This window comes from Xenopus laevis, chromosome 8S (genome assembly GCF_017654675.1).
Source record: "Xenopus laevis strain J_2021 chromosome 8S, Xenopus_laevis_v10.1, whole genome shotgun sequence".
Classification (NCBI taxonomy): Eukaryota; Metazoa; Chordata; class Amphibia; order Anura; family Pipidae; genus Xenopus; species Xenopus laevis.
The window spans coordinates 51,258,123-51,278,445 of record NC_054386.1 but is presented as its reverse complement, the minus strand read 5'-3'; the positions used below and the strand labels follow the sequence as shown (position 1 = coordinate 51,278,445).

Here is a 20,323-nt window from a genome sequence, read left to right as displayed (position 1 = left end):
CGAGACCAATATATACTGTAATAACTGCCTATTTTACCTCACTTATCATGTTTTGTTTTATGTTATGTTTAAAATGCAAAATAAAAACCTTTAAAAAAAATGCACAACAGTGAACACAAATCAAGTTTAAATACCTTACAACCCATGTGGTACAAGCATGTGACCCCATCTTAGCCGCTTAATTAATCACAGTCCAAAAATGGCTTAATGCTAATCAATTGTATAACAATTGTATAAAAATCCCATGCATACTGCTCTTTGTGTATCTTTAGCTGAAAGAATGTAACAATGAATAAAAATGTCATTGTTAAAACCTATCTATACAAAGTATCCACTAAATAACTGCAACAGTTGCAATACAGTAGAACCCCCATTTTACATTTTTCAGGAGACCAGAAAAATGGTGTAAAATCCAGGAAAATGTAAAATCAGAGAAATGTATTATGCATAATATTTAGGCGGGACCACAAAATAACAATGTAAAATGAGGGGAAACTTAAAATCAGGGGATGTAAAATGGGGGTTCTACTGTAGCTATAAAAACATTTTAAACTGAAACCTTCGTTTAGTCCTTGAGGGGAAAGGGAATCCATTCTTTTAATCCAGACTGACTCTTTTTTAAGCAATTGTTAATTTAGGTTACCACCTCTCACTGAGTTAATCTGTTCTAGTATTGCCCATCTTACTTGGGATACTGCATGTTTAGCATAATAAAAATGTTTAGCCACTGATAACTCAATCATGTACTCTTTTGTTTCTGTTTCCTTCCTGTCTTTTTCTTTCTCAGGGGAATAGTTCCGCATGTTACTCTTATGTTCGTTTAATCGGACCTTTATGCTCCTCGATGTCTGTCCTACATATGATAATCCGCATGGAAATTTAATTAGATAGATAACACCAGAACTATCTTTGGTGGGATGGGCAATACTGTCACCTCGAATGATCCCTGTGCAATGCGCACCCTCCCTGCAACCAAAGGTACCTATTCTCAATGGTGCCAACAGACCACTTTTTTATCCTTACATAGAAATATCTTTAAGACTCTTTGTCCTATTGATTTCCCTTGCCTATATGAGAATAAAAGGTTACCTTGGTCTTTGGGTAATTATAACACGGCTAATTTTTTTTCGGAATGTAACATGCAGGCTTTCCATCCTTTTTATAATGTTATGTAGAACTGATATAGAATTCGATGTAACATCATAGGCCATATATTAGTAAATATTTATATCTGTGTCCTCTGCCTGTCCAATCAACACTTTGTGAGGAGACAATGTGCTTTCTGCTTCTATGTTCATTGGGAAATACTATGTCAAGGAAATCACAGCAACTACATTTACTGCACACCTGGTCATTATCAAAGGAGCAATAGATTTGCTCCTTTAAATGTTAAAATGCAAGTCCCATTATCCTCCTGGGTGGGCTGTATAGGAGCTGGTCAGTTAGAGGATTGATGCAATGTGCTAATGATTCATATATAGAAAACCAATTCCTTCATTCATCTTTAAAAAAACAAATCTGAATTCTAAAAACCAGATTACTTTTGTTGTTCTCAGGTAAGAAGATTGGCCCTCCAGGGCCCATAGGTCCACTAGGTCCCACAGGGCCACCTGGACCACCAGGGCCTCCAGGAATCCCAGGTATCCCTGGAATACCAGGGACAGCAGTGATGAGACAGCCAGGGCCTCCTGGACCATCAGGGCCACAAGGGCCCCCTGGAATTCAAGGTCCAACAGGTATCTATTTCCCTCAACGACATTTGTTTGGTAGTTTAAAAATGTCTTCTTTGTTATTGAACTTTGTTGTTCGTTCTTTTCAGGTGTTATTGACAGAGCTGGACCTAGAGAGACCCAAGTATGTAACATACTCAATGAAGGCAATACACTTATTTAATGTATGTATAAACTGAATGATGTTTGATGGCACTGTAGATGCGTTACAGATCTTTTTGGCCCACTCTTTTTCCCTATTGCTATGCATCGGCGGTGTCTTGATGCCATTTTTGACCTAGCACTGTGTGGACACTAAGACTGTCAATTATGCTAAATTGTGCCTATGATAACCACAATCAGGGGTTGTAGACACCTGGGTGTATCTATTGTTCCATTTCTGGATACATTGCTGATTTACTGTATATCATAACCTGGCCTTGCATTATGCCAGCTCTGCAGTTTCACCAGTGAAAGTCTCCTGCCTGTGGAAACTCTATAAATACTTAATTTCCCTCATTAAAACTGCACCCTGCAGAAAAGGAGGCCAGTTCACCCAGACTTCCATCCCAGCATCACTTTAGCAAGCTTCATGGCTATACTTCTTTCTAGGGGCATATCTACTATACTGTGTAAAACCAAATTTGCCAAAAAAAAGTATAAAAAGCTGTGTAAAATAAATGGTGAATTTATCAAGGTGTTTGTCATTTTACACCATGCAAACACCAGACTTAATGCTGTTATTTTACATTGCTTCTGGCGGAAGTCACTCTTATAAAAAATGTCCAAAATAGACAATATTGTGTGTGCTTCAACCACCTTATTTTACCTTGTAGGTTGGGTGCAAAGCAGTCCGGAAACCCTCGCCAGGGGTTTGCATAGACATACAGGAAAAAAATACTGCTGTAGCACCTCTTTGTTGCAAAAAGTGAAAACTTGAATTTATTATATCTTGCCCTTTCTCAAGCCTAATAAAAAACGAGGAAAAAAATTATGTAATTTTTTACACAACAAAGCCTAGCATATTACCCTGCTGTGTTTTATACAGCATAATAAATATACTCCTAAGTGTTCACTAACAAAATCATGTCTTTATCAGCTTGCTCTAGTTGTGATGTCCAAGACATGACCCTAAGGGATTTAAATTAACTTGGAAAGCCCACCTTTATGAAGTACAGTTATGGGATGCATTATCAGAAACCCGATATCCAGAAAGTTTGAAATTATGGAAAGGCCTTCTCCCGTTGACCCCAGGTGGCTCACAGAGCAACCACTGGCAGGGGCCAGTGGGGTGGGGGGGGGAGGAGAAGGAGCAGTGGAGGCTAAGGGAGGCAGGTTTGTTACCGTTACGAGGGGAAGTAGGGGACAGAAGGCATGGGGGGGCCGGTCCAAAACAACAGATTTGTCACTTTGGCGAAGATGCTGGGAAGGAATGCTCTGAAGTGACGTGTATGAAGCAGACTGACTCTCAGAGCACCCTTGGAGGCAGTGGCTCTAATACAGGTGGTGGGCGGGGGGCGGGTGCAAGGAAGGAAAGGCAGGTTTTATTTATAGGGGATTCAATTATTAGAAAGGTGGATATGGTAATCTGCTGTAAGGACCCTTCATGCCAAACAGTCTGCTGCTTGCCTGGTGCTAGGGTTTGGCTGGTGGAACGAGTGGACAGAATATTGGGCTGTGGAAGACCCAGCGGTCTTGGGGCACATAAGTACCAATGACAAAGCTAGAGGAGGTGGTGAAGTCCTCAAGAACAATTTTAAAAAACTAGCTGTAAAGTTGAGGGCGAGATATTACTGGTGCCATGAGTAACGCTAAGAATACAGCAGGAGCTTAGGGAGATTAATGTGTGGCTGACAGATTGGTGTAGGGAGGAGGTTTTTGGGGTTTTTGGAGAACTGGGGTGATTTTTCAGTCGGCTACAGGCTCTTTGCTAGGGATGGGCTGCACCTCAATGATGATGGTGCAGCTGTTTTGGGAGAGAATTTGGCTAAAGGGTTGGAGGAGATTTTAAACTAGTCGTGGGAGGGGTGGGTTCAGTAAAGGATTCTGTGGAAGACAGGTTAGATGAGATAATGGGGCAAATTCACTAAGATGCGAAGTTGCGCCAGGCGCAACTTCGCCGCACTTTGCCGCACTTCGCCAGGCGTAGTTTCGCCAGGGCTCCGCAAATTCACTAAAATCCGAAGTTGCGCACAGGGGTAGCGTAAGGTTGCGGAGTTGCGCTAGCGTTGATTCGCTATATAAAGCGAAGTTACGCTAGCGAAGGCTAATTTGCATACGGCGCGAAATTCAAATTTCAATGGAGGAACACGTATCTGCACTACAAATGCCTAGAAAACCGTCAAATCAGCAAATAAGCAAATAAAAATTGAATTTTGCCCTACACATGTGCCCACTGTCTAGGTAAGTTGCCATGAGTCAGGAAATGTAGGGGGAGGAAGGGGAGCCCCAAAAAATTTTCGATCTTTTTCAGCCTATCAGCCATCATGTAGAAAACACGCCAGCGTTTTTTGGGACTTAGAAAAAAAATTGACTTTTTTTTTAAACAATCCCTATCTACTCTATTGCGCTTCGCCAGGTCTGAGGTGGCGAAGGAAGTCTAGCGTAAAAGGTAGCGTTCAGTACACTGCGCAAGTTAGTGAATTTGCGTAGTTTCGTCGCTATCGAAACTTCGTCTGGCGTAAGGTTGCGAAGTAACACTAGCGAAACTACATCGGCGTTCGTTAGTGAATTTGCGCAGTAGCGAAAATGCCAAACGCTACCGAATTAACGCTAGCGTTCGGTGCTTCACGGCTTAGTGAATTTGCCCCATAGTGTGCTAAGAAAGGGAAAATTATGGTGGAGATTTGGTTGGAGGTACTGTTAAGGAAAGGGAGGACCATATGTCATATGTTCAATATGGTACCAGTATTAAATGTATGTTTGCAAATGCAAGGAGTCTAACTGGAAAAATGGGACAGCTGGAGGTGCTGGTGCTGGAGGGAAAATATGTTGTGAATGGTATGGCTGAATGAGTCGCATGACTGGGCAGTTAATATCAGCGGCTATACTTTGTTTTGGAGGGACAGAGTCAATAGAAAAGGAGGAGGGGTATGTCTTTTTGTTAGGCAGAATTTAAAAGTTTATATGAAGGAAGAGGTGATGTTAGAAAATGAGGGGGCAGAAGTCTTACGGGTGGAGTTCTTCGCCAATTGTAAAAATTATTTTTAGGAGTATGCTATAGACCTCCAACCCTTTAGCCATATTCTCTCCCAAATGTAAGTGAGGAGGAGGCTAAGCTCCTGATGTAAATAGAAAAGGCTGCTAGTTTGGGTAAAGTAATTATAATGGGGGATTTTAATTACCCAGATATTGATAGTACTGTCAGATCAGTTAATGGGAACAAGTTAATAAACATGTTTCATGACAATTTTATGGCACAGTTTGTTGAGGAGCCAACCAGAAAAAATGCTATTCTGTATCTAGTAATCACAAATGACCCAGAACTTATAGCGAATATGCAAGTCATTGAACCCCTGGGTAATAGTGACCATAATGTTGTATCATTTAATGTCTGGTGCAAAAATAAATATACATTGAGGGCAGCATAAACCATGAATTTCAGAAAAGCTAATTGTTGCTGCCCTTCAGAGCATTGATTGTGCATTATGTTTTCAGCTAAAACACAGAACAGAAATGGTTGTCATTTAAAATGATATTAAATTGTTACTGTTCTGAATTTCTTCCCTTAAGGAGTAAATGTAGAAGCACTAAGAAGCACTAAGAATCACCCTATGTGGCTTAATATAGAAGTAAAGAAGTTAATCGGAAAGAACAGAATGCTTTTAAAAATGACAAGTCTGCTGGGACAGAAGCTGCATTTAATGAATATAAACACTATAATAAATGTTGTAAAACAGCAATCCGGAAGGCAAAGATAGGAAATGAAAAGTGCATTGTGGCACAGGCTGACTAACCCCAAAAAGTTTTTTTTAAGTATATTAATAGTAAAAAGATGCGGATTGAGAGTGTTGCTCCTTTAAATAATGGTACCAGTATGATTGTAACAGATACAGAAAAGTCAAATGTGCTAAATTTTCTTGAGTGTATACAATAAAGGAGTCAGAGTTCCCAGGCTCACTTAATAGCTGCACTGATGGCTCAGGTCAATCTAGTCAGCAGCTGACTCAGGATATGAAGGAAAGCTGATTTCATTCCAATATTTAAAAAAGGATTACGATCTCAGCCTCCTATCTCCTCCAATTATAGGCCAGTAAATTTGACATCTGTGGTGGGCAAATTATTTGAAGGCTTGTTAAGGGATCACATTCAAAATGTTGTCCTAGTGAATGACATTATGACCAGCAATCAGCATGGCTTTATGAAGGATAGGTGTTGTCAGACAAATTTGATGAGGTAAGTAAGATGCAGGACAGTGGGGGGCAGTAGATGTGATCTATTTGGATTTTGCAAAAGTGTTTGATACCGTGCCCCACAAACGACTGCTTTCTAAACTAAGGTCTGTTGGGCTTAATGAAGTCGTTTGTACGTGGATAGTTAACTGGCTACAGGTTAGGGTACAGAGGGTGGTTGTTAATGGTACATTCTCTGCTTGGAGTAAGGTTCTCAGTGGGGTCCCTCAGTGCTCAGTATTGGGTCCACTTTTAATTAACTTGTTCATTAATGACTTAGGGGAGGGTATTGTAAGTAATGTAAAGTGTTTTCAGATGACACAAAACTATCCAGCCCAATTAATTCCATCCAGGATGCGGCATCCTTGCAACAGGATCTTGACAAACTGGCAATCTGGGCAGCTAAGTGGCAAATGAGATTCAATATTAATAAATGTAAAGTCATGCACCTGGGATGTAGAACTATCCAAGCCATTTATACCCTTAATGGGACTGCACTAGGCAAATCCATTATGGAAAAGGACCTTGGAGTCCTTGTAGATAATAAACTTGGCTGTAGCAAGCAATGCCAGTCAGCAACATCAAGGGCAAATAAGGACTTCAGCTGTATTAAAAGGGGCATAGATTCACAGAAGGACGGGGTCATTCTTCCACTTTATAGAGCACTGGTAATGCCCCAGCTAGAATATACCGTACAGTTTTGGTCTCCAGTGCTCAAACAGGACATTGTTGAATTAGTGAGGGTCCAGAGAAGGGCAACTAAGCTGGTAAGAGGTATGGAAAATCTTAGCTATGAGGAAAGACTGGCAAAATCGGGGATGTTCACGCTGGAGAAGAGGCGCTTAAGGGGTGATATGATAACTATGTATAAATATATAAGGGGATCATGTAATAATCTCTTTAGTGCTTTATTTACCAGTAGGTCTTTCCAGCTGACACAAGGTCATCCATTCCGATTTGAAGAAAAGAGGTTCCGCCTTAATATTCGGAAGGAGTTTTTTACAGTGAGAGCTGTGAAGATGTGGAATTCTGTCCCTGAATCAGTCAAACAGGCTGATACATTAGATAGTTTTAAAAAGGGATTGGATGGCTTTTTAGCAAGTGAGGGAATACAGGGTTATGGAAGATAGCTCATAATGTTACGCAGGTTAAAATAGATATACAGTAGTATAGATCTTGCGCAAAAATAAAATAAAACACTGGATGCGCAAAGTACAAAGGGATTCCGTCCCTAAAAGGTTAAAACAATTGGTTTGATATGCGCTTCCGTTTATAGAATAAAGTACACCAACTTTTGTGTCCCCCAAATGTCTCAAAAGTTCCCTGTATTCTACAGGAATCCGGAGCCAAAAGATTTGTCCCGATATTGCGTTCACAACTGGCGATCGCTTCTTGTCTTTAAAATAAAAGAAAAGACAAAACGCAACAATGTGAAATATCGTAAGAGCCGGTATCAGGGCCCTGCTTAGTTAGTACTCACAGGATTTCCCAGACACGGCTACAGATAGAAACCGATCCGCAGTGTAGCAAGGCTCAACCCGTCCCTCCAAGCGGTGTTGCTGCTCTCTTCACAATATGTTGCGCTCAATATCTTTGCGATCTCGCTCCTGGACGCACTAGTTGCCTTGTGTCCCACAGTCTCGGCGTCCTCTCATCCACTTCCTAGTTCAACCAGGGTCAGATCCTCACGGGATAAGTTAGCGGATAAGAGATGCCTTGTACTGGGGAATTGTACAAGCAACAAGAGGGAAACTCAAATATTTGAATGCCTTTTATTCATAAACATAGTAGTTACTTACACTTCAAAATGCTCTGCCTAATGCGTTTCGTGAATCAATCACTTCCTCAGAGGCTAAAGTTCACTTTACTTGGTCACTCCTTTATAGTCTGCCTAATTGGCATAATTGGTTACCTCCTTTCAATCACCAACAATTAACATTCAGAAAGGATGTAAAAAGGGGATAGATGCTTTAACTTAATGCATTTAAAATTGATACATTTTAAATAATTAAAAATACAAATTCTCGAAATTAGACATTTATATGTATTAAATATTAATATAAATATTAAAAACAATTTACTCAGATAAAACAATTTATATCAAGATCTATATTCAAACCCATTGGTTGTAACGTCTTTAGGGATATTATCCATCTGGTTTCTTCTTGTGATATTATTTGGACATTGTTGCCACCCCTCCAGGTTTTTGTTTTGTGTGCAATTCCCATAAACTTTAACTCACTAGGATCACTATTGTGAAATAAGGAGAAGTGTTCTGAAACACTATGTGTTTTTAGACCTTTTCTGATGTTCCTTATGTGTTCTGCTATTCTCAATTTTAATTTCCTAGTAGTTCTTCCAACATACTGTTTTTTGCAGGGGCATTCTAATAGATATACTTATCTTAATAATAATTTTATATTGCTTATTTGTCTGATTCGATTTAAAATCACATACATTTCTCGCATTGTTTTTCAGCGTTTTGCAGGCAATACACTGCATACACTTAAAGAAACCTTTATTTTTACCCAACCAAGTGGGATTACCTATCTCCTTCTTCAGGTAGCTAGGAGCCAATGACTGTCGCAATGTGTTTGGGCGAGTAAATACAATCGATGGTTGTTCCCCAATTTCTCCCCGCAAATCCTTATCCATTTGTAGGATGTGCCAATGTTTTTTAAAAATGTTGGCGAGTTTATATCCCCCTTTGCTAAATTTAGTAATAAAGGGTACACATTTTGAATCTTTTTCTTTGGTTTTCGTCCCCAATAACGCTGATCTATCAATTTCATCCACCAATTTCCTTGATTCCTCTTTAAGTTTTGGGTCATATCCTTTTTCCAGAAAATCAACTTTCATAAGTTCGCAATTTTGCTGGTAATCGACTGGGTTCGAACAATTTCTCTTGATTCTGCCAAATTGTCCCCTAGGGATATTGTTCAACCATTTCCTATGATGCCCACTATCATACGGTATATACCCATTACAATCCGTTTCTTTTTTAAACAAGCGTGTTTTCAATCCCTCTTTTGTAGTGTAAACATTAAGATCCAAGAAATTGATAGAAGCTTTACTATATTCATAGGTGAATCTTAAATTAAAACTATTATTATTTATATCTTGTATAAAGGTTTTAAGAAGTTCCTCACTGCCTTTCCAGATAATAATACAATCATCGATATAGCGCCTCCAGGTGATTAAATTGTTCTTAGTTTGTAAAATTGGTTCTATCACAATTTTCTCCCAGTACCCCATAAAAAGATTGGCATAACTCGGGGCGAACTTACTTCCCATAGCTGTGCCATTACTCTGGAGATAGTATTCCCCTTCGTACCAAAAATAATTATTTTGAAGTATAAACCGAATGCCTTCTATAATAAATTCTCTTTGAGGGGGTAAAATAAGACTGTCATTCAATAGAAAATGTGTAACGGCTTCTATGCCCTGATCATAATTGATACAGGTGTACAGTGATGAAACATCACAGGTTACAAGGAAATAATCTTCACACCATGTTTGCTTCTCTATAAAATTGATGGTGTCCTTTGTATCTTTGATATAGGACGGTAGGGAACTCACATACTCCTGTAAAAAATTATCAATGTATTTAGATAAATTGCTTGTTAATGACCCAATCCCTGATATAATTGGTCTCCCAGGAGGGTTTTGTAAATCTTTGTGGATTTTTGGTAAAATGTAAATAACGGGAATTTTTGGATATAAAATTTTTAGAAATTCTTTTTCTTTATTGTTAATAATGTCCTGAGAGAATGTAGTATCTATTAGTGTGAATAGTCTCTGTTTTGTGCTTGTAGTCGGATCCGCCTTAAGTTTTTTGTACGTTACTGTATCACTTAGTTGTCGCTCTATTTCTGTCGTATACTGAATCCTATCCATTACCACAATCCCTCCTCCTTTATCTGCAGGTTTAATCACAATATCCTTATTTTCACTTAATTCAGTTAGGACTTCCTTCTCAATTTTACTTAGGTTGTTACAGATGCGTTTATCGTTTAAGTTTTCTAAGTCCTTGATTACTAGCTGTTTAAAAGTTTCCATATTGTTTGAAACACAGTGTACAGGGTTAAACTTCGATTTATTACTCAAAGTGGTGTGAGTGTAGATACTAGTCTTCTTCTCTATATCCAAGTTTCTGTTAACAAAAAACTTCTTAATACTCAATCTTCTGATAAATTTGTGGATATCAATATAGGTTTGTATTTTATCTAATCCCTCAGTCGGGGCGAATTTCAAGCCTTTTTGTAATACACTTAGTTGAGATTCACTTAAAGCTGTTGAACTTATGTTAAATATCTTCGTCCCCCCTATTACTTTATTCTTTAGTTTAGACTTCTCCTTTTTTCCTTTTCCTCTATTTCCTCTCTTCGTTTTCTTTTTAACTGTGGACTTTTGAAATTTTCTACTAAATGTGGACTTCTTTCCCGTAATGGATGAAAAGGGATATTCTCTCGAACTGGTGATCTGCTCCTTATAGGACTTGTTCTGTCTCTATTCCCCTCTATCGATAAAGGTGTATATCTGTTTCTAGTTGGTACATAATGATGCGGTTTTTCAATTTGATTCTTATTATAATTGTTTTCCCTCCTCCAATCACTATTATTATTTCTGTAGTCCCTATGTTGATATTTTGCCCGATAGTCCTTCTTGTGTTCACCATAATAATTCCTCTCCTTTCCTAAATTCAAATCCCTCCTTGGTGTATAGTTGTATTCTCTAGTTTTTTCGGTGTACCCTCCTATCTTTATTATTTTATCCGATTTGACGCGATTAATGTTATTATGATCCTTATATTTTGGCACCATCTGTTCCTCACTACTTTTCGATTGACCCAATTTCATATCCCTCCTAAATTTAGATTTCTTTTTTTGCATTACATCCTGTTCTAATTTTGTAACCTATATCCTATTCCCGTGGAGACTTCCTTATATATTTCACTATCTTTATATGGTTCAAGTGTTTTCTGTAATTCTTTAATCTCAATTTCCATAGATTCCATTTCTTGCCGGTGATCAAAGATAATTAGGCTCATTAGTTCAAAGGACGCTCTCTTTAAAATCTGGTCCCATTTATCCGCATAAGTATTGCAATTCCCTTTAAAACTGGATGTTTTTTCCAGTGTTAGCCCTTTTGGGACCATATCCAATTCTAAATATTTTTCCAAAGTAGTAATATCCCACCATAGTCTAACCTCCTTGTTCATCAGCTTCTCCAATTTAAGCATATGTGCCTGTAAATTAAATTCTGGTACATCCTTTTCATTATTCAATTCTGAGGAGAAAATATCCTGTATGTCTATAATTCTGTTTCTCCAATTATTAAAAAGCTCCATTATATATATCAATTTAGAGGATTGTCTAAGGGTAAAGTTATTAATGCAGCAAGAAATAAAGGGAAAAGAACAAAAAGATATACAGTAGTATAGATCTTGCGCAAAAATAAAATAAAACACTGGATGCGCAAAGTACAAAGGGATTCCGTCCCTAAAAGGTTAAAATATTTAGAATTGGATATGGTCCCAAAAGGGCTAACACTGGAAAAAACATCCAGTTTTAAAGGGAATTGCAATACTTATGCGGATAAATGGGACCAGATTTTAAAGAGAGCGTCCTTTGAACTAATGAGCCTAATTATCTTTGATCACCGGCAAGAAATGGAATCTATGGAAATTGAGATTAAAGAATTACAGAAAACACTTGAACCATATAAAGATAGTGAAATATATAAGGAAGTCTCCACGGGAATAGGATATAGGTTACAAAAATTAGAACAGGATGTAATGCAAAAAAAGAAATCTAAATTTAGGAGGGATATGAAATTGGGTCAATCGAAAAGTAGTGAGGAACAGATGGTGCCAAAATATAAGGATCATAATAACATTAATCGCGTCAAATCGGATAAAATAATAAAGATAGGAGGGTACACCGAAAAAACTAGAGAATACAACTATACACCAAGGAGGGATTTGAATTTAGGAAAGGAGAGGAATTATTATGGTGAACACAAGAAGGACTATCGGGCAAAATATCAACATAGGGACTACAGAAATAATAATAGTGATTGGAGGAGGGAAAACAATTATAATAACAAGAATCAAATTGAAAAACCGCATCATTATGTACCAACTAGAAACAGATATACACCTTTATCGATAGAGGGGAATAGAGACAGAACAAGTCCTATAAGGAGCAGATCACCAGTTCGAGAGAATATCCCTTTTCATCCATTACGGGAAAGAAGTCCACATTTAGTAGAAAATTTCAAAAGTCCACAGTTAAAAAGAAAACGAAGAGAGGAAATAGAGGAAAAGGAAAAAAGGAGAAGTCTAAACTAAAGAATAAAGTAATAGGGGGGACGAAGATATTTAACATAAGTTCAACAGCTTTAAGTGAATCTCAACTAAGTGTATTACAAAAAGGCTTGAAATTCGCCCCGACTGAGGGATTAGATAAAATACAAACCTATATTGATATCCACAAATTTATCAGAAGATTGAGTATTAAGAAGTTTTTTGTTAACAGAAACTTGGATATAGAGAAGAAGACTAGTATCTACACTCACACCACTTTGAGTAATAAATCGAAGTTTAACCCTGTACACTGTGTTTCAAACAATATGGAAACTTTTAAACAGCTAGTAATCAAGGACTTAGAAAACTTAAACGATAAACGCATCTGTAACAACCTAAGTAAAATTGAGAAGGAAGTCCTAACTGAATTAAGTGAAAATAAGGATATTGTGATTAAACCTGCAGATAAAGGAGGAGGGATTGTGGTAATGGATAGGATTCAGTATACGACAGAAATAGAGCGACAACTAAGTGATACAGTAACGTACAAAAAACTTAAGGCGGATCCGACTACAAGCACAAAACAGAGACTATTCACACTAATAGATACTGCATTCTCTCAGGACATTATTAACAATAAAGAAAAAGAATTTCTAAAAATTTTATATCCAAAAATTCCCGTTATTTACATTTTACCAAAAATCCACAAAGATTTACAAAACCCTCCTGGGAGACCAATTATATCAGGGATTGGGTCATTAACAAGCAATTTATCTAAATACATTGATAATTTTTTACAGGAGTATGTGAGTTCCCTACCGTCCTATATCAAAGATACAAAGGACACCATCAATTTTATAGAGAAGCAAACATGGTGTGAAGATTATTTCCTTGTAACCTGTGATGTTTCATCACTGTACACCTGTATCAATTATGATCAGGGCATAGAAGCCGTTACACATTTTCTATTGAATGACAGTCTTATTTTACCCCCTCAAAGAGAATTTATTATAGAAGGCATTCGGTTTATACTTCAAAATAATTATTTTTGGTACGAAGGGGAATACTATCTCCAGAGTAATGGCACAGCTATGGGAAGTAAGTTCGCCCCGAGTTATGCCAATCTTTTTATGGGGTACTGGGAGAAAATTGTGATAGAACCAATTTTACAAACTAAGAACAATTTAATCACCTGGAGGCGCTATATCGATGATTGTATTATTATCTGGAAAGGCAGTGAGGAACTTCTTAAAACCTTTATACAAGATATAAATAATAATAGTTTTAATTTAAGATTCACCCATGAATATAGTAAAGTTTCTATCAATTTCTTGGATCTTAATGTTTACACTACAAAAGAGGGATTGAAAACACGCTTGTTTAAAAAAGAAACGGATTGTAATGGGTATATACCGTATGATAGTGGGCACCATAGGAAATGGTTGAACAATATCCCTAGGGGACAATTTGGCAGAATCAAGAGAAATTGTTCGAACCCAGTCGATTACCAGCAAAATTGCGAACTTATGAAAGTTGATTTTCTGGAAAAAGGATATGACCCAAAACTTATAGAGGAATCAAGGAAATTGGTGGATGAAATTGATAGATCAGCGTTATTGGGGACGAAAACCAAAGAAAAAGATTCAAAATGTGTACCCTTTATTACTAAATTTAGCAAAGGGGGATATAACTCGCCAACATTTTTAAAAAACATTGGCACATCCTACAAATGGATAAGGATTTGCGGGGAGAAATTGGGGAACAACCATCGATTGTATTTACTCGCCCAAACACATTGCGACAGTCATTGGCTCCTAGCTACCTGAAGAAGGAGATAGGTAATCCCACTTGGTTGGGTAAAAATAAAGGTTTCTTTAAGTGTATGCAGTGTATTGCCTGCAAAACGCTGAAAAACAATGCGAGAAATGTATGTGATTTTAAATCGAATCAGACAAATAAGCAATATAAAATTATTATTAAGATAAGTATATCTATTAGAATGCCCCTGCAAAAAACAGTATGTTGGAAGAACTACTAGGAAATTAAAACTGAGAATAGCAGAACACATAAGGAACATCAGAAAAGGTCTAAAAACACATAGGGGCAGATTCACTAAGGGTCGAATTTCGAAGTAAAAAATACTTCGAAATTCGACCCTCGAATTGAAATCCTTCGACTTCGAACATCGAAGTCGAAGGATTTAGCGCTAAACGTTCGTTCGATCGATCGAAGGATTGTTCGTTCGATCGAACGATCGAAATCCTTCGATCAAAAAATGTTTAGCAAGCCTATGGGGACCTTCCCCATAGGCTAACATTGACTTCGGTAGGTTTTATCTGCCGAAGTAGGGGGTCGAAGTTTTTTTTAAAGGGAAAGTACTTCGACTATCGAATGGTCGAATAGTCGAATGATTTTTCGTTCGAATCGAAGTCGAAGGTCGTAGTCGAAGGTCGAAGTAGCCCATTCGATGGTCGAAGTACCCAAAAAATACTTCGAAATTCAAAGTATTTTTCATTCGAATCCTTCACTCGAGCTTAGTGAATCGGCCCCATAGTGTTTCAGAACACTTCTCCTTATTTCACAATAGTGATCCTAGTGAGTTAAAGTTTATGGGAATTGCACACAAAACAAAAACCTGGAGGGGTGGCAACAATGTCCAAATAATATCACAAGAAGAAACCAGATGGATAATATCCCTAAAGACGTTACAACCAATGGGTTTGAATATAGATCTTGATATAAATTGTTTTATCTGAGTAAATTGTTTTTAATATTTATATTAATATTTAATACATATAAATGTTTAATTTCGAGAATTTGTATTTTTAATTATTTAAAATGTATCAATTTTAAATGCATTAAGTTAAAGCATCTATCCCCTTTTTACATCCTTTCTGAATGTTAATTGTTGGTGATTGAAAGGAGGTAACCAATTATGCCAATTAGGCAGACTATAAAGGAGTGACCAAGTAAAGTGAACTTTAGCCTCTGAGGAAGTGATTGATTCACGAAACGCATTAGGCAGAGCATTTTGAAGTGTAAGTAACTACTATGTTTATGAATAAAAGGCATTCAAATATTTGAGTTTCCCTCTTGTTGCTTGTACAATTCCCCAGTACAAGGCATCTCTTATCCGCTAACTGATCCCGTGAGGATCTGACCCTGGTTGAACTAGGAAGTGGATGAGAGGACGCCGAGACTGTGGGACAAGAGGCAACTAGTGCGTCCAGGAGCAGGTTAAAATAGAGTTCAAAGTTTGAACTCGATGGACGTGTGTCTTTTTTCAACCTAACTTACTATGATACTATGATTTCCGTACACGAAGACTACCTCATACATTCACAATATGGTTTATTGGTTGAGTGCCAGGGACCGATTCCCACCAGCGACTCCACACCTTGTCAATTTTGCGGGCGGTACCTCTGGCTTCGTATGTGAGCTTAATCAAAGGTATGACAGAATTAACTTAATTGATCCAGGAATCTCTAGTGGGGGTAGATCCCATCCAATGCATGATTATACATTTCTTGGCATAGAATAATAGTGCTCGGAATCTCAGCCTTGCAAGAGAGGTAGCACTTGGTGCTCAACTACACCCAGTAGACAGACAATGGGAGATAGCACCTGTGAGAAGTCAAGGGTGGTTGCAAGCGAGGCCATTACCTGAGACTGATATCTGCTCATTACTGGGCAGGTCCAAATCATGTGTATAAAATTGGCAGTTGGGGTTCTACACCTAGGACAGGTGTCATCTCTTTAACCCTTAGCCTCATGCTGAGTGAGTGAGCTCAGTGATTTGCTCCTGCCATTTAGTTTGTGCTGTACTAAATAGAGGGGGAACACTGGCTAATAAGTTTTGGTAAAGTTTGGACACCAACTTTGTAGGCTGTCCACTATTGCCAGTGTGGTCAAGGCTGGGGAGAGTTTACCAAACCGGGCCCTGAAAATATGGTGGATTTGAAAGTATCTAAACCGCAGGAGACTTTCCGGAGCACATTTAGCTTTAAGCACAGGCTATGAGATGAATGTGTTGTTCTGCAGGAGGTCACCCAAGCATTTGATTCCCTTTTGTGGCCAATATAGGAAGTGAGGGAGGTAGTGGCAAGGAGGGGTTCAGACCAATATGTCCTTTTTTAAGTGTTTTCAATCCTTGATACCAGGCCATATGGGGTATAGTAATGGTAGATGGTATTTTGCCTAGATCTGAGAGTTTGCGATAGGAAAGGTTATTTAGGCCTTCTAAGGATCCTACTATGTTGGCTTGCAGTGCCATATTTGGATTATATGGATCAGGGTGGTACCACCAGTGCAGATAGTATATACACCATCTTAATGAGATTAATTCTCCCCCACCTTGCATGGGGGAGATTGGGCCAAATTTGGAGGACAGATTCTAGTTTTGAAATTATAGGGCTAAGATTGTTCTTTACGAACTGAGATAGGTTTGCTTGTATGTTGAGCCAAAGGTATTTGAACTCATGGACCCACTTTAGTGAGGATAGGGGGGGGGCCTGGTTATCTATGGGGAATAGCAAGGATTTGTTCCAATTTATCTTTAGGCCTGAGAATAATCTGAATTGCTCTACTATATTGAGGAGAGTGGTCAGAGTGTCTTGAGTGTCTGCTAGGTATATTAACAGATCATCGGCATACAGAGAGATTTTTTCTGTGAGTGGGCCAAGAGACAGCCCAGCAATTTGCTCAGATTCACGTATAGCTATGGCCAGGGGTTTAATAGCCAACGCGAACAGAAAGGGTGATAGCAGACAACCCCGGCGGTGCCACATCTTAGATGGAATGGGGCGGATATCAATCCATTAACTCTGACCCTTGCAGTTGGCCGATGATATAGCAGTTGCAGCCATTTGATAAATTGTTCCCCTAGATTGAACCTGCACAGAGTCTCCCAGAGATAGGGCCATTCTATTGAATCAAAGGCTTTGGCGGAGTCTAACAAGGCCACTACCCTGGTTCCCACCTGGTTGTGCTATTTTTATACATTGGTATGCAGTGGATCTGCCTGGCATGAATCCTGATTGGGTCTGGATGAATCAATAATGATCAATAATGTAGTGTTGGAGTCGTGTGGCTAGAATTTTTGTCAGTATTTTGGCATCAGTATTTATGAGGGAGATTGGTCGGTATGAGCTGCACTGATCGGGATCTTTGCCCAGTTTTGGCACCACTACGATGAGGGCTTCACAGAATGAAGGGGGGAGAGACCCTGCTTCAAAGGAAGCTTGGAGGGTTGTGAGTAGGTGGGGGCCAGTTGATCAAATAGTATCTTATACCAGTTAGCTGGAAAACAGTCTAGCTCTGGTGTTTTGCTAGATGGGAGAGAAGCTATGGCGGTTTTAACCTCTTCCACAGTTATAGGTTGGTTAAGAATGGCCTTGTCAGCTGGATGGAGAGCCGGGGTGTGAATACTGACCAGAAATGGGGCGTGTAGTGGGGTATGGTGGATTTGTAGAGGCTTCTGTAGTAGATCGCAAATCCCTCCACTATAAGTTTTGGGTCAGTAATTACTTCCCCATCAGTCCGATTTATGGGCAGTACTGCAGTAGTGGAGTTCTGTATTTTTGCGCAATATGCTACTTAACGCCCTGTCTCCCATTTCAAAGTATCTCTGTGATTTGTATAAAAGAGCTTTCTTTGTTAGAAGTGTATTATGTCATTCCAAGGTGCTGCATCTCTCTAGTAGGAGTGTGTATAGGCCCCCATAGACACAAAGATTTTTCTATTGATTATAATTTTCAAATTATCGAGATTAGTGGGAATCGAACGATTTTTCATCCAACATCGGCCAGGTTAGAAAATTTTCATTGGTCACAGTGAAAATCTATCTATTGTCCAATGTGTTTGTAGGGCCAAGCAGGCAGCTACCCTCAGTTTTCCTGGCTTCAACTAGACAACATTGCTTGAAATCATACATTTAAATGATCGTTCCAACATAAGCTTGGTCTAACGATAACGATAACGAAAAGATCTTTTAAAAATTCTCTATGGCCATCTTATGACGCTAGTGTTGGGTTAGAGGTGTGGTCAGTTTCTGCCTCCAGGGCTTCTGCTTGTTCTACCTTTTCCCCTGCTTGGCAGCAGGCTAGCCATATTGCTCCAGCTAGAACCCCCCGCATTACTGCCTTAAGGTCCCCATAGACGCAACGATTCTTCTTTGGTGAACGACCGATTTCAGTGCAGTTCGACCAATCCGTCAAATTATCGTGCGGTTAGTGGGATTCGAACAATTGTACATCTTACGATTTTTCAGCCGACATCTGTCAGAAAATTGATCGGCCAGGTTTAAAAATCTTTATCAGTCCCAGTGCAATCTATCTATGTTTGCAGGGTCAAGCAGGCAGCTACTCTTCAGTTTTGCTGGCAGTATCGTCTGAAATGGTCTTTTTAGTTGATGGACATATTATATATTTAAACGATCATTTCGAGATAATTGTGGTCTCACAGTTGGATCTTTTAAAAATCTTTACATCTATGGCCAGCTTTAGATGCATCCCATAGGATTGCCTGGGAGGCCAACTCTGTATTCGTTTCCCAGTAATTGGCATATCCCTCAGAATTGGCTTATTGAACTAAGTCATTGGCCAGCCAAAGGGGGCTTCATCTGCACAAACTTGAAGTTGTGGAATGGAGAGAGAGTAGCAATGGGGAGTAGTCAGAAAGGATTTGTGGGAGGAACTGCACTTTGTCAATGAGGTGTAGGATGTCTGTAGTTACAAAGCCAAATCAATCCTTGTGTGTGATCGAGTGACAGGAGTACTCTATCAATCTGGGTGCTTCCATCTCAAGGGCCTTTTTTTTTAGTGGGACTTTTGTCTTGTTCAGGGGTCCATTCTTGAGAAGGTTGTTAAGCTGCTACTAATCTACTACTAATAATTGTCAGTAATTTAGTCTAGTAGTGATCCCGAGTAAGGTGGGGGCATGTAGACGTTAATTATTGTAATAGGTTTGTTATAGAGGGTACAGTGTAGTATTATATATCGACCATAGTGGTCAGTCACGACCTGTACCAACGAGAATAAAGTGTTTTTCTTAATCAATATAGATACCCCTCGTGCATGTGTAGAGAGGGTGGAGTGGTAAGACCACCAGACCCGGGGTCGTTCCTGGGAGAGGACCTTTTGCCCTGTAAGAGTGTTTCTTGTAGAAGGAGAATTGAGGGCTTGTGTTTCTTAATATAGTTATGCATAAGACTGTGCTTAAATTTGGAGTTGAGACCCCTAATATTCCATGATATAATGTTATGGACTGCCACAGTATTGGGAGCATTCATGGAAGTGTAGTATGGGTCTTGTTACTTGTATAGTAGGTGAACTCAGTGACACAATGGTGTCGGAGAAGCATTCCAACATTTTCACTGTTCCCACTCCCCCCCCCCCCCAACTTGGGTGGATCTAGTACCCATAACAAAAGACACTTAACCACTTAGTCAGTAGTTGGGTGCGTGCCCATTAAAATAAGAGAGTAATTAACTTTGAGATATATGTTTTAAATCCCCATCCGACCGAGCAGTACTGTGATCTAGTGGTCTCTAAGGATATTGATCCAGCCCTTTGTCCTATTTCCACGCTTCCCTGTAATTAGGTGTTAATGAGATATCCTGTTTCATTATTAGATGTCTCATCCCTAATACCTGACTTTGGGTATTGGCGTTGTCCACGTTTGTGGATTTGCAGCAGGTTAGTGTCATGGTCCATAGGCTTCAGTGTGAGTCTTTCTATAATATGACGAATGTCTTGGTTCCCTAGTCTTCACATGTAGTTGGTGGGGAGAGAGGATAGTTTGTTTGAGGAAGCTTGTGACTAGTGAATTTAGTCACGTCTAGGGGGCGTCTTGGGGGCCTGTGCCTTTGCATCAAGCCAGGCAGCTGCTTTTGGTGGAGGTGTAAAGATATGCTCCTG

At 39.0% G+C, this 20,323-nt stretch overlaps 1 protein-coding gene across 4 annotated transcripts in view; it reads left to right on the top strand.

The window, feature by feature from the left end:
* Positions 1–20,323, top strand: part of LOC108700067 (ectodysplasin-A) — a 182,447-nt gene that overhangs the window by 139,014 nt on the left and 23,110 nt on the right. For all 4 annotated transcript variants that reach the window (XM_018232933.2, XM_018232932.2, XM_018232931.2 and 1 more), the window contains exons 4-5: positions 1,557–1,736; positions 1,820–1,854. In XM_018232933.2, the coding sequence (XP_018088422.1) occupies positions 1,557–1,736; positions 1,820–1,854 (215 nt within the window). The remainder of the gene's footprint in view (positions 1–1,556; positions 1,737–1,819; positions 1,855–20,323) is intronic.